This window comes from Falco biarmicus, chromosome 7, assembly GCF_023638135.1.
Source record: "Falco biarmicus isolate bFalBia1 chromosome 7, bFalBia1.pri, whole genome shotgun sequence".
Lineage (NCBI taxonomy): Eukaryota > Metazoa > Chordata > Aves > Falconiformes > Falconidae > Falco > Falco biarmicus.
In genome coordinates this window covers 48,046,818-48,074,334 of record NC_079294.1, presented here as the reverse complement: position 1 = coordinate 48,074,334, position 27,517 = coordinate 48,046,818, and the positions used below count along the sequence as shown (strand labels likewise).

At 42.3% G+C, this 27,517-nt stretch overlaps 1 protein-coding gene across 5 annotated transcripts in view; it reads left to right on the top strand.

Annotated features, from left to right (window-relative positions):
* The window catches only part of FANCM (FA complementation group M), a 545,047-nt gene that overhangs the window by 49,656 nt on the left and 467,874 nt on the right, over positions 1-27,517 (top strand). The window contains exons 14-23 of one of the 5 annotated variants that reach the window (XM_056345041.1): positions 11,437-13,198; positions 15,341-15,420; positions 15,540-15,608; positions 16,147-16,284; positions 18,870-19,026; positions 19,988-20,091; positions 22,103-22,663; positions 23,387-23,771; positions 25,271-25,562; positions 26,027-26,179. In XM_056345041.1, the coding sequence (XP_056201016.1) occupies positions 11,437-13,198; positions 15,341-15,420; positions 15,540-15,608; positions 16,147-16,284; positions 18,870-19,026; positions 19,988-20,091; positions 22,103-22,663; positions 23,387-23,771; positions 25,271-25,562; positions 26,027-26,174 (3,696 nt within the window). In that variant the 3' untranslated portion in view covers positions 26,175-26,179. Of the gene's footprint in view, positions 1-11,436; positions 13,199-15,340; positions 15,609-16,146; positions 16,285-18,869; positions 19,027-19,987; positions 20,092-22,102; positions 22,664-23,386; positions 23,772-25,270; positions 25,563-26,026; positions 26,277-27,517 lie in introns of those variants that run through there. The other 4 variants (XM_056345042.1, XM_056345040.1, XR_008822876.1 and 1 more) reach the window with 4 other exon arrangements.

Below are 27,517 nucleotides of genomic sequence, written 5' to 3'. Positions count from 1 at the left end.
AACAGCGTTCCTTTGTCTTCCTTGTGCATCCTCGTGCTCCAGCCCTGTGACAGTTCTGGCTGCCTCCGTTGGATTTAATCCAGTCGGAGATACTTCTGTACTGGGGCCCCAAATCTAGCCTAAGCCTTCCAGGTGTGGTCTCACGGGTGATGCACAGAGGAGAATAATCGCTTCCCTTGCCCTGCTGGCAGCTGTCCTGCTAATGGAGCCGGGGTGCTATCGTCGTTGTTGCCACAAGGGCACACTGCTGTCTCATTTTTCTGTCCTGAGGTTTCTGTTCCTGTTGAGGACCCTCTGGACAGCAGCCCTGCCCTCAAGCATGTCACCTGCTTCCCCTCACCTGGTATCATCTGCAAACTTACCACAGGTCCGCTCTGTACTGTAGTCAAGGTCAGTAATAAAAATGTTAAACGTGAAAAACCTCTGAGAAACACCCCTAGCAGCTAGCCGCTGGCTGGGCTTCATACCAATCCTCAAAACTCTTTAATCATGGTGGTCCAGCCAGTTTTCCACCCACCTTTATTGTCCATTTATTCAAACCATATCCCGCCAGTTTAGCCAGGAGATTATGTCAGAAGCCGTGCTAAAGCCGAGGGAAACAACATCACTGCGCTTCTCTTGCCCACAAAGCTGGCTACGTGTTTGTAACAGGTAGTCTGGAATTCTTCATCCCTATGCGTTCTGTATGTTTGTTGGGATATTCTCTTGAGAGCTTGAATGTTTTCTTACTAGTTTGATTTGAAGTTTGTGCTTTAAACTTAAAATTAATGTAGCATTCTAATTTCATACATTTAGATTTTCCTTACGATACAGTATTCCCAACACTATCGCATATAAAATTGTTCACATCAGGATCTTTTAAAAATTAAGAAAGCTTTGCCAAAAAGTGGTTATGCCACATCGCCCATAGCCAGATGTACGAGGAGGCATGGATGGTTTGCTTTGACACTAACTACTACACCAACTATCTATTTATTTACTTGCTTATTTATTTATTTATTTTGGTTGATTGCTTGTTCTTAGAAGAAAATATTAATGAAAAAATGGAAAAGTAGAGCAAAATTAAAGGAACTTGAGAGATTTGTAGGCAGTGTTTTGGGTTTCTGCACGCCTGCTAAGGTGTGTTTGTATAGGTGGGTGTGTCCTGGCTGTATTCCCGACTGAGCTGTCAGGTATGGGAGCAGCTGTGCGGGCAAAACTCACTGACTGGCTGAAGTGTGTTTGCGGGTGCAGGGCTGTACAGTGCTGGCCCCGAGCCTTTTTCACCACTGTAGTTTTGTGAGCAGTTCAGCATAGGATTGGGAAAACCTTGAGGTTTAAAATCGTGCTTTTCTACCAGATTTGACTTCAGGCCTGTTTAGTATCCTGCTCCGTTTCACCAGGAGACCCCACGGATGCATTGTGCCTGCCCGAGGCGCAGGCGGTTCAGGGACAAGACGGCTGCTGTCTCCTGCATTAGCTTCATGTGCTTCTGCTGTGGCTGGATTAACGGATCCCCCGGCGCATGACGTGTACTCCATAGACAGCACAGAGATCCAGATGGTCTTAATTCAAGCTCGGTGTTTTACGGACTACTTTGACCTAGGCATTCGTGATGAAGATCATTTCTATAGCAAGTTTAAACTTTCAGAAGCTTTGCTTTACTGTGGTGTTTTGATGTGTTTTGAAATTGCAGGAAGTGTTACTATTAAACAGTAGGATGGTATAAAGGGATATTACTCCAATCAAGCCTGTTATGCCTAAAATGTTAGTCTTCTATGGAAACAATATTTTTTTTTTTAGCAGTGATTCAAAGGTTTTTGCATGTGTGCACTGTGCACACCAAGTTCCTACTATAAATATTCTGTTGCCAAATATACCACTGCTAATCTGTTTGACGTTAATTTACAGTTCTTAATAGCAGAGGGATTTAAGACAAATACAAGTCAAAGCTATTTCCTTAAATAACTAAGATACTGAACTTCAAACCGCAGTTCTATTGATTATTTTCTTATTGAGGGATAAAATAGAAAACCAGGCAAATCATTATTTTACTATGAATAACCAAATGATCTGGAGGTTTCTGATGAAACTGATTATTTCTTGGGAAGAATCTCATTCAGAGATTAGTAATAATACGAGCCAGCTCAGGAGGTGTTTGTGTGTTCTTGAGGTGTGTTTTCTATTGCAGAAGAAAGCTCAGGAATTCACTGGGGTGTAGCTTTCCTTTCCTTGTGTTCATGCAGTGGTTCCAAGAAACCTCCTATGCAGTTGTGGTTTTGCATAATAGATTAAAAAAACTCAATTAAAAGCTTTAGATACTTTTAAATAGATGAAGTGAAAATGTTTGGAAAAAAAATTCTGTTGTATTTACTTGCTCTTAAAAACTTGGAGAAGAAGTTGGCACAATCAAAAGTAAAGAAGTAAAATCCTAAATACGAACCCTGCGATGGTCACATCCACTGCAGAAAAGCCTTTAATGCCTGTGTGGCTTTATTACTACAGCAACGAGAACTGGGCAGATGGGATTGGATTTTCTACTAGCTTCGAGCAGGGATTTTTTTTGTGTAACATGGTAACAAATCAAGTTGTCCTTATGCAAAATAATTCAATAGCTTTTAAGCATTTTTGAAAATTAAACTGTACTGTTTGGAAACAAGGTCAGGGTAAAGTATTATTTTTTATTGAAATGGTATTTGTTCAAGTTTCTGAGGATAAGTAACAGGAAATATTGAAGTGCCAAGTGCATTTTTTTTTTCCTGGGAGGTTTTAAAAGTCATACTATCAAATGTGGGAGGAAGACTATGGGTGTCTGTTTCCCACTTCAAAGTGTGAAGTAATTATCCTCCTGAGAAAGACAAAAGAAACCCCAAAGACTCCCAGTAGAAGGTTTTTCTCTCTCTGTTTCACTCAAGTAATCTCTGATACCACACACCTTGGGAAACAGGGTTTAGAAGGTGAACCTGGAAGAACTGCCACTAAAATCATCTGTCATTTATCATCTGTCATTTATCATCGGTCTTAGGTTGCCTTGAAGGATTCATTGGATGAAATGCCTGATGGCAGGAAAAATGTATCTAGGTTATCCTAAAATTCCAAAGAACTGGAAAAGGCTTTGCATGATTATGAAGCTTTACATCAGACATGTTTTGGGGGAAAACACAGTGTTTCCAGCCAGCTGTGACTTTCCAGGAGACACTGAACGCAAAGTTAAAAGTGGTTCAAATAAGGACGATGCAATGTTTGTTTGGTTTTTAGACCTTCATTGCCAGCAGTATGTCTGGTTAAAATCCTGATCTGAGATGTGGCAAGACTTCTTCCCCAACCAGCACCAAATTAAGACAACAAATGACGTTCAGTTACAGCGTTTATGAGAGGCAGACTGATGCATCTTGTGGAACTGCTGGCTTGGTCTGCGGGACACTGAATCTGGCTTAACCAACAGAGAACAGATAATCAAAGCAAATAATCTGTTTTGGGATTCTCAAAAGAGAGCTGTGCAGGCATGGCCCAGCTTGTTCTTTATTCCAGAAAAACCCAACAGGAACACACTTCCTAGCAGGAAGGTGGAAGGATGTTTGTTTTGTTCGTAGACAGTAAGGCTGCCAGGGAGACCCTGCGAACCTAAAAATGTCAGCTCTCCAATTAAAATAGTTTCTTTGTGCCATATTGATTCTTCTGATCTTGTTGCCAAATTATTTGAGCCTGAACGCTAATTGAGACCTGGTTTAGATTGTTCAGACCTCTAATTGCAGGTGCTTTCTGTTTTTAATGATCCTGTGGGGCTTTGTGCTCACAGTGAGAACAGAGAAGTAAGAGCGATTAGGCAAAGGATTTTGGGGTGTCAGCCATGTGCAAGGTACAAGGGGATTGAGCAGACTGCGTGGCACCTGGAAGGGCTTAGCTGTGTTAATTTGAGATAACTTATCTACTGTGTTGAGGGGTGACTCAGTGTTGCTTTATAGTGCTGCATGAAAGACTCCCATAGCCTTTATGCCATGGGTTCAGGCATACCAACCAGAAATATTCTTTCCACCCAAGTTAAATGGTCTCAGTCTTTTGGAAAATGTGCTATAATATTACATCTTATGGAAATCAAATAAAATACCAAGTAATATAGAGCTGCCAACTTAAATCTACAGAGAAGGGAAACTTCATGTGCATTCTGTGGTATGGTATATTTAACACCACTGTATAGAGCTGCTTGCCCTTTGTAGGTTTTTATTGTAATGTATGCACTCCTGAACCCCCTCCCTGCTGTCAGTAGAGTAGTAGAGTACATACCAGTTCTGGCCACTGTTGACTTCTGTTGGTTTTGTTCCATTGTTATTTTATTTGTTTAGCGGGGTGTGCCTGTGTACAGTAATTTTGCATTTAGGTTTCTGGATTTAAAAGGGTTATATGCTGTTTTTCAAAAACTGTCACAATATTTATATATGTGAATAAGGGGTTGGCTGTTCCTTAACTTTTTACAGAAGACTGATTTGGCAAAACTTTCACAGTAAGCGTGCCAAGTGTAAACTGGCCATCCATTCGTATAGTCCTGGAACTCCTACAGGAGCTACTACACACCAAATACCTTGGAAGATAATATTTCAGTTTTGAGAGGGGATAATATTTTTAAATTGGTTTTAATATTAAAATAATGCACTGGTGACAAACCTCAGTGCAACGTAATCACATTAATTTAGAAACACTGAACTGCTACTGTAGTTGAAAAACTACTTTTAGACGCAGCAGTCCTGCTATCTGCTTGGATATACCTGTTGTTGCTGGTATTTTTAGTATTGGCATGGAAATGCAGTAAGCCTAGGAACTTTTTGTGGTCACTGAGATTCAGGAATGTCTTGCTATCCATATTTTCATGGAAATTATGTATCAGTGTCTAGGTCATTGCTGTATATCTCCCTGTAGCGTGCTGGGTTCCCCCCTCCCTCTGTATATTTTTACAGCGTTTAGCACAGGGCCATCCCATCCTAGGCTAAGGAAGTCAAATAGTAAATGTCAGCTTCACCTGTCTGTAGTGTCAGGAAACAGAACATCTGCAGTCACCAGGTCAGACACCTCTAATCCTAACTAGCTATCACTTCTGTCCAGGAAGTTTTATAAAATAAGCAGTTACTAAACCAGAGATTAACTTATTTTCAGATGGTCTTGAACATTCACTCTTGCCCCTATAGCCTCTTTAATGATACCTGTTCCCCAAATTGCTAGCATACAGACCCCGTATTTTGCTAAGAAATCTCTCTTTTTTAGGGATCTTTTGAGTGTTTTTATTGTGTAGCTGTGTTTGCTGTGTAGGCAGATGCTCTCTCAAATTAGAGTATCAGCAAAATAAGTACAAGCAGACAAATGAATAGTAGCCAATTGCTACTAAGCAGGAGGAGATGGTAGCTCTTCAAGAATTCCCAGCTGTTTAGATCAGCCCGGGTGTCGCAGGAGTAGGAGGTGTTGGACACTGACTTGGGTTTTGAAGAAAGTTGTTAGTGGCTGTGTGAGAGAGTTAGTGATTCCTTCCAGGCAAGCTGCCTGAAAGCAGAAAAGCGATAGAATTAATAACTACATCAATAAAGTGATACTGTTAGGAATTAAAATACCACAGCTTTTGTAGAAGGAAATTGTGGGTTTTATGTCCCTTAGGCTTCTTTCACGAATCAACTAAATATTTTTTAAGGGTCATCTAATATAATATATTTGAATTTCAAAAAAAGGTTTTTGAAGGTGTTCCTTCTCCTAGAGTATCTTCTGGAAACCATCATGGACTAGGAGAGATTGATTATTCTGTTCACTAACCCATCCCTGAAAGGTATAAATAGGGGCCTGTGCTCAAATGCAGGGTGGTTAGCCATGAAATCATGTAAGCATCAAAATTGTTTAACCTATTTGTAAATCATTCAAAAAAGTGATCATTTTTACAGCAGTAAAAAATTATTTTTAGTAATAAAAGTAAAAGATGATCATAAAGAATCAAGATCTAAAAAGTGGGCGAATTAAATTCCATACCAGTAAGTTCAAAGTTGAGTGTAGGAGAAACCTGCATCACCCAAAAAAAGTGATTTTTTTTGGAAACTTCTGTGTAAACGTTAGTTTAATGATCACTGTTACTCCAAAAAAGGCTTAGAATTTCAGAAATCTGTAGGAAAGGAATATAAAATAAAGCAGAAAAAACTTCATGATAGTTAAAATATGTCGTATACCCATATCTCGTATATAGTGAAATTCATCCACTGCCCTTAAGGTCATTGGTGTAGATGTAACTTTTAGCCAGTGTAAGCTCATAGTAAGTGGCCTAGGCGGGCAGATGGACATGTTTTGGGGAAGGAGCATTCTATAATGTCTTTATTCCAATATTTTTCCCAGTTCTTGGTCAAATACAACAGACTGGTTAAAGCAGCCTTTGTCTGGCAGCTGTGGTGTTTGTCCTCTTGCATTCTTGGGTTTCAGTCTTGTTCCTAGGCACTAATAAACACTATGTAGTACATACTTTTATGTTAAACCTTAGTATTTTAATGCCTGCAGCCCAGCTTGCCAAGCAGGTGAGCAGGATTCCTGAAAGGCAGAAGCTCTCCTTGTAGGAATAAGAGGAGCTGGAGGGGGACTGCACGCTGTCATTTCTCTATCCTCCAGAAGCCTTCCATGGTAATTGAAGTGCAGTTTAGCTTCCTCAGTGAGTGTATGTGTCATGGTTTAACTGGGACATATCTGATAAATTAAAAGCAATAATCACAGCCTAGGAGATATTTGTAAACAAAAAAAGGTGTTTGTGGGGAGTGGGTAAGAATGGTCATGGCTGAGAGCATTTGAGGCACAGCATTCTGTTGTCCAGAATACATGAAAGGCTGTCTCTGCATGTTGAGGGTCATGTGTGAGGGCAAACACAAGGGTTTTCCCTTGAGTATTAAGGGACCAGCTGATCACCTACAAGGGAAAAATTGTAACTACTTGTCATTGGAATAGATTGGAATATGCTGCTTTGATATCTGCTTTACCTACTCATGCAAAATACTGTAGGAAAACCACCAGCCTTACTGTTGTAATTTTTGTTAATATTCATGCTAAAGCATAAGTTAACTGGAAAATATACCCATGTGATTAACTGTGTTTGACTCCATGGGATTTAACACTCAGTATGAAAGCTGAAAATCCAAAAGCTTTTCTTCCTGAGATCTAACCCAAAAACTGTTCAGAAAATAGGTTCTGGTTTGTGTCAGGAAAGACTTAAACACCAGTTGTTCGTGCTGCTTTTACCTCTGTTTCAATCAAGCTTTTGATTGAAGAAGTTGATTGCTAAAATCTATATTTTGTCTGTTTACAGACTTGTCTTTTCATTTATAAATAGTGAAATCGCCAGGGTTTTGGCAAGCATCTGAATCTCGTTAGAAAACATACATCCAAAGCAGCTTATGAGGAGAGAGAGGTTAATTCTGATTTTGATAGTAGATGCCTTAAATTTAAATGCTAGAAAACAGCATGTATGTGTGTATTTATATGTATATTTATATATTAAAAATTAACATTTTAGTATCTTAAGCTTACTTTTTCCTTTCTGTTTTCTGTATCTGAAAGGCTATCGGTTTTTTAAACCAAATCAGTAATTCTAAGCAAGGTCACTGATTTAATATCATAAGAGAGATGCCTGGTTTTCTGCTCCTGCATGACCTATTTACCGAGTAGCTGGTACGCACTGGAGCTTACTGGGTTACAGAAAGACTGATCAGGTAATTTAAGATTCTACAGGCTGTACACATTCCAGCTAGAATGTGATAATTATAATTCTGTCCTTTCACTCCATCAGTATTAACTAGACTCACTGGGAGAAAGTATTTTGTTTGGGAGAAAGTATTTTGAATGACTGAGTTGAACTAGAACAGTTATATAACTTCATGTAAGCCTGAAATTAGGTTACTAAAGTTTGTCCTAGATGCTAAATTTGTCTTCCGGACTGTTGTCCTGGTACACAGCAGTTCTGCTGGACTCTTCCTTGCCTCCCCTCCACGTTAAAACATCATCATGGATATATGCAGTGGCCTAATGAAGTCCTTAAGTGTAACAACTCCTCACTCCTCCTGTTTTCTGTATTGTCCCCAGTTATTTATTCACGCAAGAAATTTCTGTTGTGCTCTCTCTGTTTAAGTTTCTTTAAAGATTTTGTCAGGGACTTTTAAAAGCCTTTCATAAAGGTGGGAAGATGGTATACATAACAGCATCTCGATTTATTTTGCTTGTTGACCTCTTAAAAAAAATCTAATGGTTTGGTAAAGTCTGATTATTTTGTGTTTTTTTTGTTTGTTTTCAAAAGCAATATTGACCCTTCTGAAGAACACTCCTCCAGTAACATAATATTATTCGTTACAGCTTCTACCAATTATTCATTATGGAGATAAAGTTAGCAACCTATTCGTTTCCTCCCTGACCATTACAAAATGGCATCAATTTGCCACCTCCTAGTTCCTGAAGTACACAGGCAAGAGATTACACACCACCATTACCAATTTAGTAACTTCATTCTTGAGTTTCTGTAGGTCCTTTGGGTTACATGGTATAGTTCTGTCTCCTCTTACCATCTTAAACATTCAGCTTCATGTTGGGCCATATGAAAACATAAATTATTTGCTCTTACCAGCTCTGCCTCTGATCCAGTTGTGATTTGAATTATCCTTTTACCCGCTCACACCCCTTGTCGTTTCCTTCAGGTCTGATTAGTTTTAGGTTGCTTTACTTTGGGTTACCTAAACCCACAGAAGACTGTAGAGCCAAGAATGATGTGCGCTGCACCTCTTTGACGTGTACTGGGCAGGCAAGAGCATCACCTGCTTCTGTTTCAAAAAAGTTTAGTGGTTTGGCAGCTAATCAATCTTAAATCCATTTAATACACTTTGTGCTCTTCTAATGCTTGGATACTTTAATTTAAACATTAGCAACATCCAGTCGTTACTTACGTAAATCGAACATACAATTATCAACCCTGTTATCTTGTCAACCAAATGTGTATTCTCCTCAGATGACATTTGTGAAATTAATTGGACCAGGTTGCGTTGGTTGTTGCTTGTTGCTCTTCTTTGATTTCATACAGGGACTTCCATATCTTGATTCTGTGTTTTGACAGAGCTTGAGGGAAACTAATTATTTAGAACGCACACGTATCAAAACATTCCTTTAACTCTCTTATAGTAAATGTTCTCATCACCATTTAGGTATTAGGCCTTCTTAGAAGCCGGCTGGTATAGTCTGAGGATCTCCTTGGAGATCTCCTTTTAAACCATTCTAACTTTGAGTTACTTTGGCTATGTTCATAAATGGATAGCCTAAGCATAGGCACCAAGTGTGTAGCAGCTGAGTAACATCTTCTGTAGTGACAGTGTTTCCTAGCCCTTAAGAGACGGTTCTCCAGCAGCTGACCTTCCTCTCCCTGCTCTGCTGACCCGGCAGGAATTGCATACGTTGTCGCTGAGATGCCAGTGTCGTTGCTGTAAACAGGGTTTGCAACCAGCTGTGCCCCTGACGCCAAAATAGCCTGTACACAGATTCTTCCTTATTTATTCTGATTATCATCCTTTCTGTAGCGTGTGAATGAAGTTAGTGATAAAATCTAAATATTTGTTATCATTATTATCATTGAGAGTGAAAAAATACTGTTGGTACTCAATAGTATGCTTTATGTATTGTAACCAGGAAGGATCCACAGCTGTGTTAGGATGCAATCAGTCTTCAGATGCTCAGAAGACAGCTTTGAATCCTGTTTTCAGGAATACATTAAGACAAGCCAGGCAGCAGTAATTTTTAGGCATGGTAATTTCTGCCTTGTGTGATGGGGTGGAATGACTTTCCAGAGTATTTTTCAAACCTTGTTTTTCACGATTGACTCCTCTCGGTCCCCTAAGGACTGTAGCAGTAAAAGGTTGTTTAACAACAACCCCAGATGTACCATCTGTGGAAACTTTGACTAATTTAATTTCTTCACAATCTCTTTCGGAGAGTTGTCCCAGGGGTCCTGGTTCTATCAAGATCTTGATGTCACACTGTTGTTGGTTAGAAGAGCTTTGGAAGCTTTCTTAGCAGCTCAATTACACAGAGACCAAGTGTTGAAGAAACGAGAAGTCATATTCTCTGTGAACGAAGACCAGGGGTTATGCCCATGGGAGAAGAGTCTGCACATTGCTGGGGTACATATGATAGGGAGTGAAGGGTCTAGTTTGTGAAGAGCTAGAGAAGGTTGGGATGCTACTGGAAGATACAGATGATGATGTTTGAATAGTGAATATCAGCACAAGCTGAGGTAGAACTGCTCAAATAATGTTCTCACGGGGCAGTGAGGAGGGTTCAGGAGGCTATGATTATGAAGACCTTAATTTTTTCCTACTTATATATGGTAGGATTTTTGGAGAATGTTACTCGTATAGGAAGCAGATAACCTCTTATTGTAAAAGTCAGTTTTATCACCCACTGTTCTATAAATGTGTCCTCTTTAATTTCAGGGATTAATGAGTCTAGAGATTCATCTTACTGAACTGCCACAAAATAATTGTACCTTCTGTTTAGATTTTACATCCCCGTTTTTATTTTTAATAGTGAAACGGGTTTGAGCTGTGAAGGCGTGTTTCAAACCATTGCTTTCAGAGCCTCATTTCAGTCTTACTGTTCCTTTTGGAGATTGCATGCCTTAATTTTGAAATCTTAATTTAAAAGGGAGAGTGAGAAGAGCAATAAATAAATAGCTTTTCAGTCCAGGTACATACCTTGTATGGGTACCTAACTGGGAGTGATGTCAAAGTCTATTGTGCTTTTTTCAAGTGTATTTTTAAAAGAGTTCATTGCCTAGGTCAGTGCCATTTTGAACAGAAGATTAATAAGCATCTGGGAGGGGGAAATAAGTTGGGAGTATGTAAGTGAGAAGATCTTAATGAGCCGTCAATGGCAATAGCCAAATTACAAACAATAGTACAAAGAGAACAGAGAGCTCCAGGCTCACCTGTGCCTGAGTAAGGGTTTCTTCTGCTCACAGCACCTGTCTCAACTTGCTAGTCCTCCCAGAACTACAGCCTGTAAACATTAGCCTGTCTGAGGACAAAGTGCCTTGCACATTTTATTAGCAAAGTGATCTTGCTTGCTGTTAAGGTTCTGAGAACTGCATCTTAACTGCATGACACGGATGCTCAGTGCAGAATGCTGTGCAGTGGTGCTCAGCTAAATGCCATCTTTATTCATGCACGGTATCTTGTGGTCTTCCTAAAACGTTCAGCTTTGACTACCCAAGCACGGATTTGCTGTTACTGCTAGCAAATGAAAGTTGTGACCTTAAATGCAAAACGCTTCACCCTACCGCACCCCACACCGCACTCCCACTTTCTAATAACCTTTCAGAGTGTGAAGACCTTTTTAACTTCTTTTAAATATCCTTAGGACAGGTCCCTGTAAGCTTGTATGTATTTATAGTAAATATTACACTGTGTTTGTCAGCAGGGAGATTGCAGCTATGAACTGGAGATTCGGCCTCACTTACATCTCGAAGACGTTAATGTTCAAAGGAATAAAAGTCATGTTTTGACGACCAACTCCACATTTGATCAGAAAGCATGCTCATCTAGAAAAGACATGGCACACAGATCAAAGGTAAAACCCTTTCTACCTGATACAAATGATGATGGGAGTGACTTTTTTACCACGTTTAAAGTAACAAAAGCAAAGACTCTGAAGAGAACTTCTGGATTAAATTTGGAAGTGCCTGTGTTGCCTACGGATACTAATACTTCAGCTTCTTACTCAGCAAGAAGGCTTGCTCTGCCTGAAAATACTGACCAGGGCAGTCCAAAGGATAAGGAACTAGAGGTGACGTTTGACTTAAATGCATTTATTGACCTATGTGACAACAGTGAAAATACTGTAATTCATGAAAGTGCAGCAATAAAGGAATACAAAACTGTGGATAAGGCTTGTAGCTCACTGGGGACAAACCATGCAGCTTCGGGTTATAGTAGCTTCACAGCTGAGAAATCGCCAGTGTTCTCTGACTTATTTTATCTTCCTGAATCATACATGGATTCCTTTGCGCTTGTGACAGCATCTGAGGGGCCTTCATGGTTGAAAGAAAAATTTTCCCATGTGAGAAGGCTTTTATCCCAATCTCCTCCCTCTTTGAATAGTGATTTTGAAAACACGATGAGAAATGAAGAAACAGTATGTCCTCCTCAAAAAGGTACTTCTGGCAGTTATTCAGAGAGACTGCAGGACAGAGTCTTTCCTGTGTCCCCAGAAGTTGATCGTTCACTGCTGCTCTTTGAAAATCCTGAACTGAAAGTCACCAGTGAATTGTGTGATTCTGTAAGTACATGTTTTTCAAAAACTGTATCAACTCCTAAGACTGCTGCTGTTAAAGCCAAAGAGGAACTTCACTGGAACGACAGCTTTGATAGTCTGTTTGACAATGAAGAATTCACTGAAATTCAAAAGAAAACTCCAACAATAAATCACACTCTGACAAATAACCCTTCAAATGAGTATTTTGTTCAAAAAAATAAAGAAGATCTTGAAATTAACAGGAACAATGTGATTATTGAGGAACAGAAGAGTATGCGTTTATTTGAAGATGAACACGTTTATGGCACAAATAATGGAAGGTTTTCTATGAGCAATAAGCACGTGGTCGGGCCAGATTCAGGTGAGAGTGTCGTTAGGCCAGTTGCAGAGCAAGGCTGCGACTGGTTTCCTTCAGAGGTGTGCTGTGTGGGTGCTGACAAAACCTGCAAGGAGCAGCCAAAAAGCAGTAAAACCACAGCCACGGAAATGCCAGGTGATACTAGCGTGAGCGAGCTGTTTCTGGATAATGAGAGTCTTTACGACTATTCTCAAGAACTGTTTTCTGTTACCTTTGATCTGGGATTTTCCATCGAAGAGTGTGATAACAAAATCTTTGAAGAAAATACAAATACTAATAATATCATAAAATTAAAGAGTGCCTCGGGGAGTCATGCAGATGTGAAATCCACTCAAGATGGAAAAGAATTATTGAATGGTGGCTCCAGACTTGAAACATCGCCGAAGCGGGATTGCAGAACTCCTGAGAAAAGAGACTTTTCCACACTATTGCCGTGCCGGAGTGGGAGCATGAGTGATAGGGAAGGGACGGAGGGTGGTACCGCTGCAGTACCTTTCCTGGAGTCAGGAGGCAGAACGGGAAGCAGATCACCTGAAGCTTTGGCTTCTGCACTTTCTACTCCAACAGGTAAAAAGGTTATGAATATTGAAGCTATCAGAAGAATTCCTATGGCTGTCTTCTCTTAGTGCCAGGGAGGAAATTCTAGAGGTGCCTCTTACAGATATAGTAAATAAAAGCCCACGCAGGCAGAACTTTGCAAGTTCAGCTGTTGAGGCACTTGATTGCCCTTTAGGAAGAACTGAAAACCTGGAAGAGACCAACCTTCATAGTTCACCTGTGACTCCTGCTAAAGGTAGGGATTTCAGTGGTGCAGTTAGTTCATACCTTCTTGTTTAAATAAATAGAATCCAGTATCTTTTGGATCCTCAATTTGGTTTTATGACTTAGGTGGGAAGGATGAAAGGAAAAGGGAATAATGATTGTAATACTAGAAGCTGGGTCAATGAGGAGACTTTCCTGGATCTTAACCCGGCATACAAGCTTAGCCAGTTGAGGCTGAAGTGAGTGCGTGTGTACTGGAGGAAGTACTTGGATTTAAACCTCTTGTACCTCTTCACAAGTTCTAACAGTGCAGCCGTGTGAGACACAATTGTGTGAGCTAGAGCTGCCTTTAAATCCCTTTCTTAATCTTTTCTGGATCTGTTGCATGTCAGTCACTGAATCCACACCTTCTTGCTTTCTTCCTGAGGAACAGAAACTCTGCTGATGGATTTCTTCAGTTTAGTTGCATGATAACTGACTTATATTTAAAATTTTCTGATTATAACTTCAGCACAAACCCAGATTGTCTTAAAAATGTGCACTGCTTGTAGGCTTTGTTCTATTTTTATTTCCTCCCTATTCTCTGCTCTTCTGGTTTTTTTCTGGTTTAGCACCAATGTACCGTAAATATTTCATATTCAGATATTACCAATATATAAATGAACGTTGTTCTTCACCCATAGGTCACTTACAGATCATGTTCACACCCTTTGTTCTATTTATCTCTGAATAACCTTGAATTACTTTCAGAATATTTCAGGCTTCATAGTACTTGGCCTGATTCATAGGGCACAACTGAATTTTTCTGAATGATTTTGTTACTGTCCTTAAACACCAAAACAAAGCATAAACAGTCCTTTTGATGGTTAAAGCATCTTTTTTTCCTTCTCTTTGAATTTGTCTGATAGGCATCATGATTTCTGAAGATTATTGTTGAATACTGCCTTTCTTCCTGAATCATCACACCCTCAAATTGATAAGTTAGTTTGCTGAATTCAAAAATTGTAATCTGTGTAATGAAAAATAGTTATTAAAAAAACCCCAACCCCCCAACCCCCCCCCCGCCCCCGAAACAAAACCACAGAAAGAAACAAGTTGCTGTCTTAGAATTGCAGGTTTGAGAGTGAACTTTGGTCTGGCTGTTAAGGGCTTTGTCCAGTCGGGTCTTGAAAACCTCCCCGGATAGCATGTGTTGTTGAAATAATAGTTACTGCTATTTAAAGATGTTATTTTAGAAGTGGAATGTTTGGGAGTTTTGTGCTTTTCCTTCAAGAAATTCAAAGCTTTGACTGATTTAATTAGAACCAACTCTCTATCCCACCCTACCCTGCCATACTCCCGAAGAAAGAGAGTTAAAAATAAGCCAGGGTGCTGTAGCTGCGGTTAACCCCTGCTTTGGGGGAGGAAGGGGGTCATCGTGGGCAGCGTATCGGCTGCACCAGGCCCGGGGGCTGCCTGGCGGAACGGGAGCCTGGCCATGCAGAGCGAGAAGGGAGACCTTGTGTTTCATAAAGGCAGTCCTCTGTAAGAACAAAAAAGGCTGTAGCTGGATGAGGAATTGGAAAGAGGACTTTTTAGGGAGTTCCTCAGTGCACCCAAACGGTATGTTGTTACAAGATGCTTCCAGAAGCACAACTCTTATTCAACTTTTAAGGGCTTTTTCTCTTGGTTTCATTTTTCACCTCCCTTTTTCTGTATCTGCACTGCCAGGGGTAATCACTTCCACTCAAGAGACTCCCCAGGGAAGTAGGATTTATTGTACATCTCAGCTGGAGGTTATTTATTTTGATTAACAAGGCTAAAGGGAACAATATTTGCCACAGATCCATAAGTAATCTCCTTTGTAGGTACTTTTATAAGAGACAGATTTTGACTGCTCAGTTATAGCAATATTGTATTGTGAAAAATGCATTTTCTTGTGAATGTTGTTTACTATTTTTTCTGTAGGAACCAGCAGTGAGAGTGAAGAAGAGATCGTTTTCCGGAGAAAAAATAGGAAAAAAAAGAATGTTTTGAAGTCTCCTGATGTGAGTCTTGGAAAGAGAGGGAGGAAAAAAAAACAACAAAAAGATGAGAGAAGCAAAATGAAGTCAAACACGAAAACAGAAATCCTCTTTGCAATTATACTTATGTTCTGTTTACATAGGTCATGAATAATAGTGATTTTGAATCGCCAATTCGTGCCGTCAGGAAACGTCGACAGCCACTTAACGTGGTTAGTAAGTGCTTTGTTGTGACAGAAGGAAAATAATGCAAATTCATTTATGGAGTATATATTTAAACATTTACTCTTTCTCCAGTCGGTAGGCAAGTGTTCTTATTAAAAATATTTTATGCCATCTGACCTAAAGCGTATTAAAATGTAATTGCTTTCCTGCCTTCAGTTCTTCCCCGAGGTCTCCAAAGACGATTTTGCAGTTGTTGTTTGGCAGTGAAGTATTGCTATGGGCCGGAGAGCTGAGCCTCTCCCTTTGTGAAAGGCAGTAAAATAACTCCTACTCCACAAGGCTTTGCATTGGGGGGGGGAAGTTCCTGTCAGATTTGACCTGATTTTTCTTCCAAATAACATGTTTTTCTGTTCTTTTGTATTTAATAAGATAATTGGGGTTATCGCATTATTTTGCCATAGCAAATCAATCACAAAAAGATTAGGTGCTGCTTAAAAGAACCCAGATGTCGGAGTTTGACTGTGTAATTAAAGTATTGCTTGTTTGAGTTTTATTCATTGAAGTTTTTGTTAAATATTCCTGTAGTCGGACATGTCCAGTGATGATGACAAGGATTTTCAGAAGAACTCCAGTAGGACCATGAAGAGCAGCTCAGCAACCTGTAGCAAAAACCAGCTGAGAAATACAAAACAGCAAAAGGTCAATAGCAAATTTACATACAAGGTATGTGACATGACACGTCTCTCTTAATACGTTGAAGGTCATACTTGGAGCAGTTTGCATTCAGGTGGCAATGTGGATAATGGCTGTGCTTTGTCATACGTGTGTGTGTGTAAGTGGACGTTTGCCACATTGCAAAATCTAGCTCAGAAGAATGTGTCTGTGAACACAAGCAGTGTGTTACAAAACAAAACCAAAAAGGAGACGGAAAGAGACTTGGTGAGATTCTACTTTGTGTTCAAACTGCAAGAATGAACTGAAAACATTTTCTAATTTGTCTATATATTTAAATTAAAAAAAAAAGAAAATGCCAGAAAAGTTTCACATATTTCAGACAAAAAATTACGGTGTCATTAAATTACTTGTTCTGGAGCCTGTATGTATTTTATGGTCTAAAAAATGGAGCTCCTGTCTATTTTATGGCCTTTGTAGGCACTCATGGTACAACTGTACTATAGTAGGCCTGCAGCTGGGCAGTTGTTTGTTTTTAAGACATGGTTTAGGAGGGTTGAGGCTTGTTGCTATTTCACTCAAGTTTATTGCAGACATTTGAGATGAAATCTTTGAAACACTGGGTAATGACCTGAACCTTCACATCCATTGCCTGGCTCTCAGAGGAATCTGCAGGGCCCTGCATAATAATCTTCTGAAGGAAAATAACAATTTACATTGCAAGTAGAAGATACTCAAAGATTAGTCAGACTCGGGAAGCTTGGTTTCTTGTCCAGAATTTATGCTATTAGGATACTTGATCATATGAATTTACGACTTACGCTAATGGTTTCAACTTTGAACATGTTAAGATAGCAATGGTCCCTCGCCCCAAAACTTAATTCTTAACTTAGCATTTTACATTTTAATCTGTCACTGCATCAGGAATGGATGCAGGAGAGGATGTAGGGCCAGAATCGTATATTCATAGTAAATTGAAAAGCTCTTAAATATACATTGATGTGGAGATGGAGACTTTCCTATAGTATCAGTATTTTGTGTTCTGGAATAGAAAGAATGAGGTAGATGAAAAATCCATTTTTCCATGGTTTTTTTTTTTAATGTGAGACCAAAAGGTTCATGGAAAGGGAGTGTGTATACTTAGGAAATTCTACTCTTCCTTCACGTATCGTCTTAGCTAAATATCCATAATGATGAATATGTCAGAATTTCAGGTCTACAGATGATCCAAGACATCAAAATCATTTTGATCAGTCCACCGCCTGTTACGGCGTTCAGTGTACAGAAGTACAGGTAATGGAGCTGTAAGTGCAGCAGTGATCTGCAGTTAGATTAACTGAGACTATGAGAAGTCCCAAGGTGACCAAAATAGCTGCTGGCACTGAATTCGGAGACTCAATAAGGAATTTAAGAACCTGGTAATTTATTGTTTCCCAAGTGTGACCAGACTCTTGCCTGTTAGTTTCTGGCGTCACAGCGCTTTTACACCACAGGGTTTGTCCTCTCCGTAGTCCTTCACTAGTTGTGAAGTCCCTCACACAGTCTTAATCACAGGATTGAGACTAATTGGCAATAGCATTGAGAGTTCTTTCCTGTAAACAGGTAACCTCCAGTGTGTTTCACAATAATCAAAACTGTTCTAGAAAAGGAACTACTAATAAAGCCTGTCATTAAGGTTTACTAATTGATATAAGCAAATAATTAAAAGACTTAGGAAAATCTGAAAATCAGCGGTGTCACTTACTGTAGCACAAAATGTCCTAGTCTTTCGTGTACACATCTAAAATTCACAGCTTTGTGCTTTTTAGTAAAAATAAGGCAAACAAATCATTCTTCTAGAGTAATTGGGATACATAATGCTTCTAGGGGCTTTTCGTGTTTTACTTTAGTACTTTATAGCTGAAACTATAAGAGACAAAGTTAGCTTAATATAAACTGTCTCTGAGAAAACAACTTCCTGAATTCATTTGTTTTGTTTCCATGTGCATTCTTGTGAACTTAGTACCAAGGTTTGTGTCGTGTCTCCTGGACTGCAGTTCATGTGTGAGTGCTTCATCTTCCCTGAAACATGACCATTTCTCCATAAGGAGTTGGCATTGTCTGATGAATTAATGAAACAATTCTAAATCCTAAACAGAGAAGGACAAACCAGTGTGAAGTCTGTATCTGAAGCTTCTAGTGGACTTGGGTTCAGAGTAATCCAGCACTGCGAAATCAGAACAGATTTCTGAAAGCAAATAAAAAGAGTAAAACTAGATTTGTAAGTTACAAATTAACCTAATATTTTTGGGTAGCTTAGCTACAGCGTGTTAATAAACTCTGCCTGTACTACTAACTAGCTTGGGTGTAAACAGTGCTACACGCTGTGGTTGCTTTTGGCCAGTGCTTTGAAATGGACACCAGCTTCACTCTTCTGTGCTGGTGGGACAGGCGTTTGTGCGCTGGCCTGCGTGTCGCTGACCCGCGCGTGCTTTCCTTCACCTCTTTTCAAAGCCAGAAGCCTAGTAGCTGTGACGACCTAGACAGCTGATGTTCAGAGTCACGAACTGATTTAATCAGAGGTCTCATATGTAACGTTAGTTAACTGGGAGCCAGCTTCTAACTAAAATTTTGTTTGGATTTTTTCGCTTTTTTAGAATGCAGCAAGGCAGTTTTTAGATGAAGAAGCTGAGCTGTCCCAGCAAGATGAAGATGCTGTTTCATCTGATGAGAGTGATGATGCAGAGGATGAGCTGAACTCTTCACTTGCTCAGTTCTTGAACGATGATGCAGAGGTCACACAAGTGTTAAACAGTGAGTGAGGAGAGTTGTTTATGGTTTTAAGATAGAGAGTGTTGCTTAGCAAGTGGTGTGGGAGAGGCACGGCCGTTTTGCCAGCTAATGTGTCAGCTAGTAAGCAGTAACCTCCTCAGCTGTGATAAATCGAGTGCTTTCCATTATCTCTTATTACCTTTTCTGGTTTTTTATTCGCATGGGTTTCTTATGTACTATGTTCCTCACTGGAGTCTCTACTGTGTGATGGCTTTGGGCTGGCCGGAGTCAGTTCTTTGAGGACTGTCACCTCTTATGAAGCATCAATGCTCCATCATCACTGAACAGAAACACAGTTTTCCATTTCACTTAGAAATTTCTGATTCCTTCAGGTCTTCTGTTACAGAGAAACCTAAAACGTGATATGAAATAACAATAGATAAAATTACAGTGTCGACACTGTCACAGCTGAGAAGGTACTGCTGTTTTTTGGCCAAGATGGTTTACTTACCCCTGTGCTTACGAACCTTGTCCTTCCCTGGAATATTTAAAATTCCTAGGTGTTGCTGAGGATTTTCCTTCTCCACTGACACTGAGTTGTTCTCTGTAAGATCCTGTGTGGGCTTCAGTAAACCCATCCCTTTCTCACACAGTTCCTGAAACCAGTTTTTGCATCTGTTCTGGGAGAGACTTAAAACATGGAAACGGGAGTGATGTGGGTTTCCTGTGGCAGTGTGGCCCTTCTCCCTGCTATGGGCCTCCAGAGCTCTGCCCGCTGAGAAAACCACCTACGTGGCAGCGTTCAGGATGGCGAGCAGGGTAGACCCAGTCCTTTGCTTTGGGATTTTCATAGATGTCTGGAGAACTGAAAATTTTTGTTTTTTGAAATACAGGTTTTTGGGACACTATAAAGGAATTACTTACTGTTCCATCATGTCTTCTATATTAATGAATTTAAAATCATATCCTTAATAATCCTATATTCTGTCTTGTTTTGATTCAGACTGTGAGATGAAAGGAGTTTACCTGAAATCTGTGCGTAGCCCAGCTCTTGGCAACAGATACAAAATGGTTCATCGTGAATTCAACATGACGATTTTCTCTCAGGTACAAAAGGAAATGACAGCCGTCCTCATGAAACTGGTCATGTGTGACTGTATTTAGGTTCTAGTCCTACTCTGAAGTGTAGCTTGCGGCCTATTGCTGATAAATAATAAGTTCCAACAAATTACTTTTGACTTAATTTTGATTTTTAAGTTAAAGTGTGCAGACACTTATGCTTTGATAGAAGCACCCCCACCCCATTCCTCAGCCAGAGAGAGGCTGTCAGCCAGTCTGAAGCAAAAGCATCCCAGTCCCTAGTTGTCTTCTCACTGAAGAGCAGAGCTGTTACAGTGACCACTGTTGATCCATGTAACACTGCAGATGCTCCAGGGTTGGAAGCTGACCTCCCCGTCCCTGCTGCCTTCCGCTGTCCCAAAGGATGCTGACTGACATCCTCCGAGGAAGAGTCCTCTCACCCAGCGTGTGACGTTTCCAGTCTCTTAACCGACTTCCCAGTTTGGTGAATCAAACAAGCCCCATGCAGATGTGGAGCAGTTTGGGTGTATTGCTGGAGAAAATCTCTCTCTCTTGGCACCGCTGCCCGTTACCCAGTTGTATGTCAGATTGCCGTGTGCTCTTGCTGCCGGAGAAGCCGCAGTGCCAAGAGATCACATTTTCTCTAGAAACTAGGTTAGCTCCTGAAATGCAAGTTTGGAAATGTTTATGAGAAAATAAAGTAGTATATTTAACGGTGCTTGTTGCTGCTCCTCAGCACTCTCTGGCAGGGTGCCTCTTGCTGTCCAGTGTCGCCAGCGTTACTGGGGCTGACCCTTTCCGTGGACCCCAGATGTTAGTTGTGCCCCTGCTGCATGGGGTAACCACTGAGCATGAGGGACTCTCCAAAGCGGATCCTTAGCCACTTTCTTGCCCTATTACGCACCGTATCGTTACGCACAAATCCTGCCTACTCATAAAAGGGCCAGTGAATGTATGATCGTGATGGAGCTGTTTTCAAAATGATAACTTCTTCTCGTGCCTGCTCCTGGCTCAGTTCAGTTCCTATCACACCTGGCTGTGCTCCCCCTCAACATGAACGCTGCATGGTGCTCAGCTGAGATGATCTACAAGATCTATCTTCTGGCTTCTGTTTTACTCTGAACTCTTTGTATGTCACGTGACATAAGTCACTTGTAGAGCAGTTTTTAGCTACTTCAGTTTTCCCTTGAAAGAATTATTTTGCCTTGGAAAACTAAGTACCTAAATAGAATTGGAAAAACAGATATTCAGGATCATTCCTTATCCCCTCTCCACATTTTTTTTCCCCTGTACCTTGTATTCCTGTTTTCTATATCACCTTCAGCACAAGAAAGTGGAGATCTGTATTGGATGAAAAGGGTAAATCACTTTTTTTTTCATTACCATAAAAAAATGCAGGTTGTGCTCAGTGATTATTTGCAAGCAGATAAGAAGAATTCATAAGGCTCGATTTCCAAGCAGCCTCAGCTTACGATGTCGGTTTTGTTGTTGTTTCAGCTGAGGCAGAGTGCTGCTGAAAACACAAAGCTTGAACTTCCATTTCATTTTACACATTGCAAAGGCATCATGAAGTGCTTCTGTCAGCAAGCCTTGCGCGTGTGCTGCGGCGTTCCTTGTGCATGTGGTGTAGGGTGCGGGGTCTGCCTCAGTGCAAACCTGCGACCCAGTGGGCCAGTGTGGCGGTTCGGTCCTTTCGCCTGTGCAGACACGTGCAAAGGAGATACTCCTGCGGGCATCCCAAGCTGTGTGGTAGCAGTATTAGTGAGCAAGTCTTGCTTCTATTGTGATGCTACAAGTAATATTCCCTTTAAAATCTTTCTGGTGAGAAGCCATGGGCCCAACTGAGTGTATGTGTGTTCCAGCACAGCTACATGTGCTGGGCCTTGCGGGGCAGTAGCTGAGGAACTGCAGAACGTGCTCAGCGCGGAGGTTCTCAGAGGCATAGGGTGGGTTGGGTAAGCAAAGTGCCTTTATGGAGCGGAGGAGCAACATCGTTACCGTATTTCAAAACTAACTTTGGGTTTCCCCCCTGCCCCAGATTCCTGAGCAAGACCAGTCTTATGAAGAAGACAGTTTCTGTGTTGGAGAGGTGGAAGAGGAAACTTGCAAAAGTGAATCTAGTGAGGAGGAAGTGTGTGTTGATTTTGATCTCCTAAATCATGAGAGTTTCACTAGTGGAAGAAAACAATACCTCACTCGCCGCAGAAAAAACTTAAACCAGGCTGGAATGAAAGAGGACTGTTCTGTCCCAGTGCCAAAGAAGAAACCGTCCCGAATTATTGTTGTCAGTGATTCCAGCGGGGAAGAAATAAGTGTCAGCAATGAGAAGCCTGTGAAAACAGACTCTTTCAGGGCAGAACAGGAAAATGCTCAGGTACCCAAGTCACTGCCTTCAGCCTCTTCTGCGCAGCCCAGAAGACTTGCTGGGGAAGTCATTGTTCACCAGGCAGTTGAGGATAAGAGCAAGATGATTCCCAGCTTGAAAGCTTCAGTATCGGAAATGCTGGATTTTCACCCAGACCAAGTCAGGAGCACGTGCTTTCCGCCAGCTGTCGCCAGTTCTGATGCAGGGAAGGAGGCTCTCCAGGCTCGCAGTGAGGTTGGTGTTATAACTCAAAACCAAGGACCTTGCCCCTCACGTTTTGCTAAAGAATCCCAGCCGGTGGGAATCCGGCCCATCGCGCTGCTGTTTCGAGGGCTGTCAGCAATACAGCAGCGAGCGAGCGTGCTCCTGGTGGTAAGGGAGCAGGTCCAGGCTGCTTGTACCGCGTTAGGTAGCTCCCTTTTCTTTGGTATCGGAAGTTTTTGTACTCACAGGGTAATCTGGCGAGTATTATTAGTGGTCGGGAAACAAAAATGGGGGCATTAGATACTACCTTGAGTCTGACGGTCGTGGAGGAGTATGGATCTGTTTTGAATAGCAGAGAGTTGTCCACTAATTCTCTGGGTTTTGTAGTTGCAAAATACTTGTTCAGTGTCCTGAAGTAACACATTCATAGTTGGAGGCTGGGTTCCTGATCTCGTACGCTGACTTCTACCATGTATAATATTCCGTTTTTGTTGAACTTCTTAGTGAAGGCTGCATGCTTTCGTCATTGGAATTTGGAAGACTTTATAGATTAAAGTGTTAATAAGTTTTGCAATATTGAGAAATACTTTTTAGATTCTATTAATTTGATTTAAAAAATAAACTGGAACAAAGTGTATTTTTTTTTTTTTTTATTAAGCTATAGGTATTTGAAAACTTTTTTTCACCCACGTTGTTCTTTGGCCTTATGCTTCTGCGATCAGTTAGAAATACTGTGATTCTCAACATTTACAGGTGGAAAGTTCTTTGAAGAACACCTGTAGGAGCACTTCAGTCCCATCTCATTCTGCTTCCACAAACCCCTCTTCAGCTCCAGCTCTGTTTTCATGTGACCCTCTGGAGAAAAAGCCTTCGCTCTGTATTCTGGTAGACAGTCGTGAGATCTCCTCTGGAGCGGAGGTGATTTCTTCCTTGAAGGCAGTTCACGGAGTAAAGGTGCAGGTTTGCTCGCTGAGCAGCAGCGATTACATTGTAAGCAACTGCATGGCGGTGGAGAGGACGTTTCTGTCAGACTTAGTGAACTATGTGAACAGGAATAAAGTCACCCAGCGGATCCAGTGCCTGCAGAACATGTTTAAGAGAATATGTGTGATTGTGGAAAAGGACAGGATTAAAACAGGTGGGTGTCACCAGCCTGGGGCAGCACGGGGACGCACTGGTCTCTGCTCAAGGCTTGCACTGGCTACACTGGCTTTCTGTATAATACAGGATGGAAAGTAGATTGAAAACCTGCATTTTACCCTCTGTAGGAGTATTACAGTAATAAGCTGAGCGTTAAGATTTGTTCTGCTTTTGAGGGCCTTTTAATATAGGCAGAAATACACAGCCAGAGCCAGAGGGATACGCTGCTTACTAATTACTGAGGGAGGGCAAAGCAAGTTAACTCAAACGTTAACTGACCTATTAATATGTGCAAGAATACCCCAACTTCAAGATTATTTCAACAAAGAAGGTGAGAATAGTAGAAAAAAGGAACAAGCACAATCTTACCTGTGCTCTGCACTAAAATAATAGCAGACTCCGGAAAAATACTTTTTTCGAGCAGCAAGCTAAGAGGTTTAGAACCAGTGAGAATGGCAGCTGGCCTGAGCACAGCACCCCGCATATTAAGCCCACCTCCAAACTGCAGAGGCCAAACCACGTAATGACTGCTGCTTGAACAAGCAAAAGATGAGCTGAATAAAATTGTATTTTAGAAAAAAAAGAGCACTCCGACAACGAGTTGCTTTGGGAAGGCTGCGTTTGAGCTATTGCCTCGTGTCACAGCGCACGGAACAGAGGAGTCTCAAGAGCAGCTCCTGACTTGATTAAACATTTGTGGAAAATTCAAGATTATTTCATTAACTTATATAGTCTGGACCAGCCATTTGTTTTAAAACTAAAATCCAAATTATGCAATCAAATGATTTTACTAACGCTGCCTATTCTCAGTGCCATCTAGAAAATAACGGAGAGGTCTTGCTTGCACCTGCTTCAACTAGAGCTCAGCATTCCAATTAAATGACAGACGCTCTGGGCTATAAAACACCACTGTTGAAATCAAGTTGTGGACGCAGCTTTGTTTTTGTGACATAAATTTAATTAATTGATAGTTCAGATGTGGAAACGATAGAATTGGTCACTGACGATGTAGCTGCTCAGAAGGGGCTACAGATCAGGGCATTGCGTTTGAGCTGCCTTTTTACCAAGCGGCTGAAGGCGTCATTCATTTTCATTGGTGTTGTCCAGTTTTTCTCATTACGCTGTTTCTGGAGTGCTGCTGGTTTCTTATTTGACAGTGTTCAAGTTCATTGTTACTTCTATAGCTTTACTAAACCTCTTCTGATTCAGTCTGTCCTGTCATTTTATCCTGTGTTCCTCTCAATCCGATCTCCTAATGACATTTCATTTGCAATTTCTGTGTTAATTCCTAAACTGTACCTCTCATGTAACCAAGTCTTGCCCCTGTGACCTTTACTTGTTTCCTTTCCCCGTGGTGTTCTCCCTTATGTTTTTTGTTGCAAGTTCTCAAAGCAGGTGATCTTTGAACCATTTTGTTTTGTGAGTGATTCATATTAGATTTTCACAGTAATTTAGCACTTAAATCTCAGTGAGTTTTTCTGTATTTTCACTCTGCAGGAGAAATGTCACGATTTTTCCAGAGGACGCAGTACTATGACAGTATGCTCTCAGCCTTGGTCCAGGCTGGGGTCCAGATTCTTTTCAGCTCTTGCCAAGAGGAAACTGCTGGTTTGCTGAAAGACCTGGCTTTGGTGGAGCAAGGAAAAAACGCTGCCATTTGTGTGCCAACGGAGGTGGAGGGTCACAGACAGGAAATGCTCAACTTCTACTTGACTATTCCTAACCTCAGCTACCTGGCTGCTCTCAACATGTGCCATCACTTTGGCTCTGTGAAGAAGATGGCCAACAGGTAACAGCAAAGATGTGTGACAAGTGCTTTCAGGCCCGACTTTCCTTTTGCTCCTGTCTCACCCGGGACCTCCTGCCAGGGCGGTTGCTCAGGGAGACCCTTTGTACACCTCTCTGTTGCTGCCGGCGCTCCCCTGTCCTGTTCTTCGTGCATTTCTCAGGCTCTTCAAGCAGAGCAGGGCAATGACACGGGCTCTGCGTCTACCATCCCCCCTACTGCCATACCTTTTCCTTTCCCTTGTCGTGGTATTCCCTGTTTTCACTGCAGTTTTCTTAGGCTTGCTTAGTCTGGAGTGCTCACCGCCCTCAGGGGCCTGGGGAGGGGAGATCACCGGCAGCTCGGGCTGGTCCTGTTGCTCTCTCGACGCTTCTTGCTCACTGGCAGTTTCCCCTTCTGTCCTGGCATCCTCCACTGGGCTCCACAGAGCTGCAGGTCAGGTGCCCTCCTACTGTGGTCTCTTACAGCTCGCCCTGCGACATCGCCGCCGCTGCCCAGGTCAGCCCGCGGAAGGCAGAGGAGATCTACCGCTACTTCCACTACCCCTTCGACAGGCAGATGCTGCCTGACCACCTCTGCCCTAAGGGGAAAAGCAATGCAGCCGCCAAGGACTGAACCCAGTGAAAGTTCCCAGGGCCCCAGGCTGTTTTCTTTTAACTGCACTTTACTAAGTTTTGATTTGCTGTAAAATATGTAAATAAACACTTGTAGAATGACCGGGGGCTCTGAGTGTGCTACGTCCTCTGCTGTTGGGCACCTACTGGGAGGCTCTGCTGGGCCTTTACCAATCTGCCTCGGGCAGGGCCACATGCCTGCCGTGTCACCCAGGCCAGGGCCTCCCTGGTAGCTTCGTTACGGCCAGGCACGTGGCTCTGAGCAGCGTGGTGGCTGCGCTTTGGTTGCTGGGTGCGATCATTCCAAAATGCCTTTAAAAATGAGAATAAGGGCTGAAGTGTTTTGGCAAAGTAAAGCTTTCTGGTGGTGACAGGGGAAGGAGCCACCTGCAGTTACTTGCCATTTACTGCAAGATTGGTACTGGTTTCCTAGGAAAAATGGGAATTAAATCCCAGACTGGTGGGGGCTGGAGGGGACCTCTGGCGACCACCCAGCCCACCCCCCTGCTCAAGCAGGGTCTCCCAGAGCGGGCTGCAGAGCCACGTCCAGGCAGGTGTGGATGTCTCCAGAGCAGGAGACCCCACCGCCTCTCTGGGCAGCCCGTCCCAGCGCTCCGGCACCCTCACGGTAAAGACGTTTCTCCTCAGGTTCAGGTGGAACTCCCCGTGTTGCAGCGTGTGCCCGTTGCCCCTTGTCCTGTCGCTGGGCACCGCTGAAAAGAGCCTGGCCCCGTCCTCATGACTTTCCCTTAAGGTATTTGTGTGTATTGATGGGATTCCCCTCTGTCCTGTCCAGGCTGAACAGCCCCAGATCCCTCAGCCTGTCCTCACCAGGGAGATGCTCCCATCCCCTCATCATCCTCGTAGCCTCTGCTGGCCCTGCTCCAGCAGTTCCCTGTCTCTGTGGAACCGGGGAGCCCAGAACTGGACACAGCACCGCAGAAGTGGCCTCACCAGGGCAGAGCAAAGGGGAGGATCCCCTCCCTCGACCTGCTGGCCATGCTGCTCCCAATGCCCCCCGGGGTCCCAATGCCCCCGGCCGCATTGCTGCCCCCCCACCCTCCCAGGCCCTTCTCCGCAGAGCTGCCCCCAGCCCCTGCTGTTCCTTACTCTCCTTGCCCACAGCACTGAAGGGGTGCTAGGGCTGCAGCAGGCTGACGGCGGGAAGCAAGTTCGCTGCTCTCAGGGGGCCGCCCAGCTGCCACCTCCTGCCCCCGGGCCCCCGCCTGTGCCCACCGCCTCCCGCTCCCGTGGGTGCAGCCCTCCTGCAGGGTGCTGCCACCAGCAGCTGGGGCTTATTCCTCCCTCCCCCGGCGCACGTTCCCGAAGAGGCCCGAGCAGAAG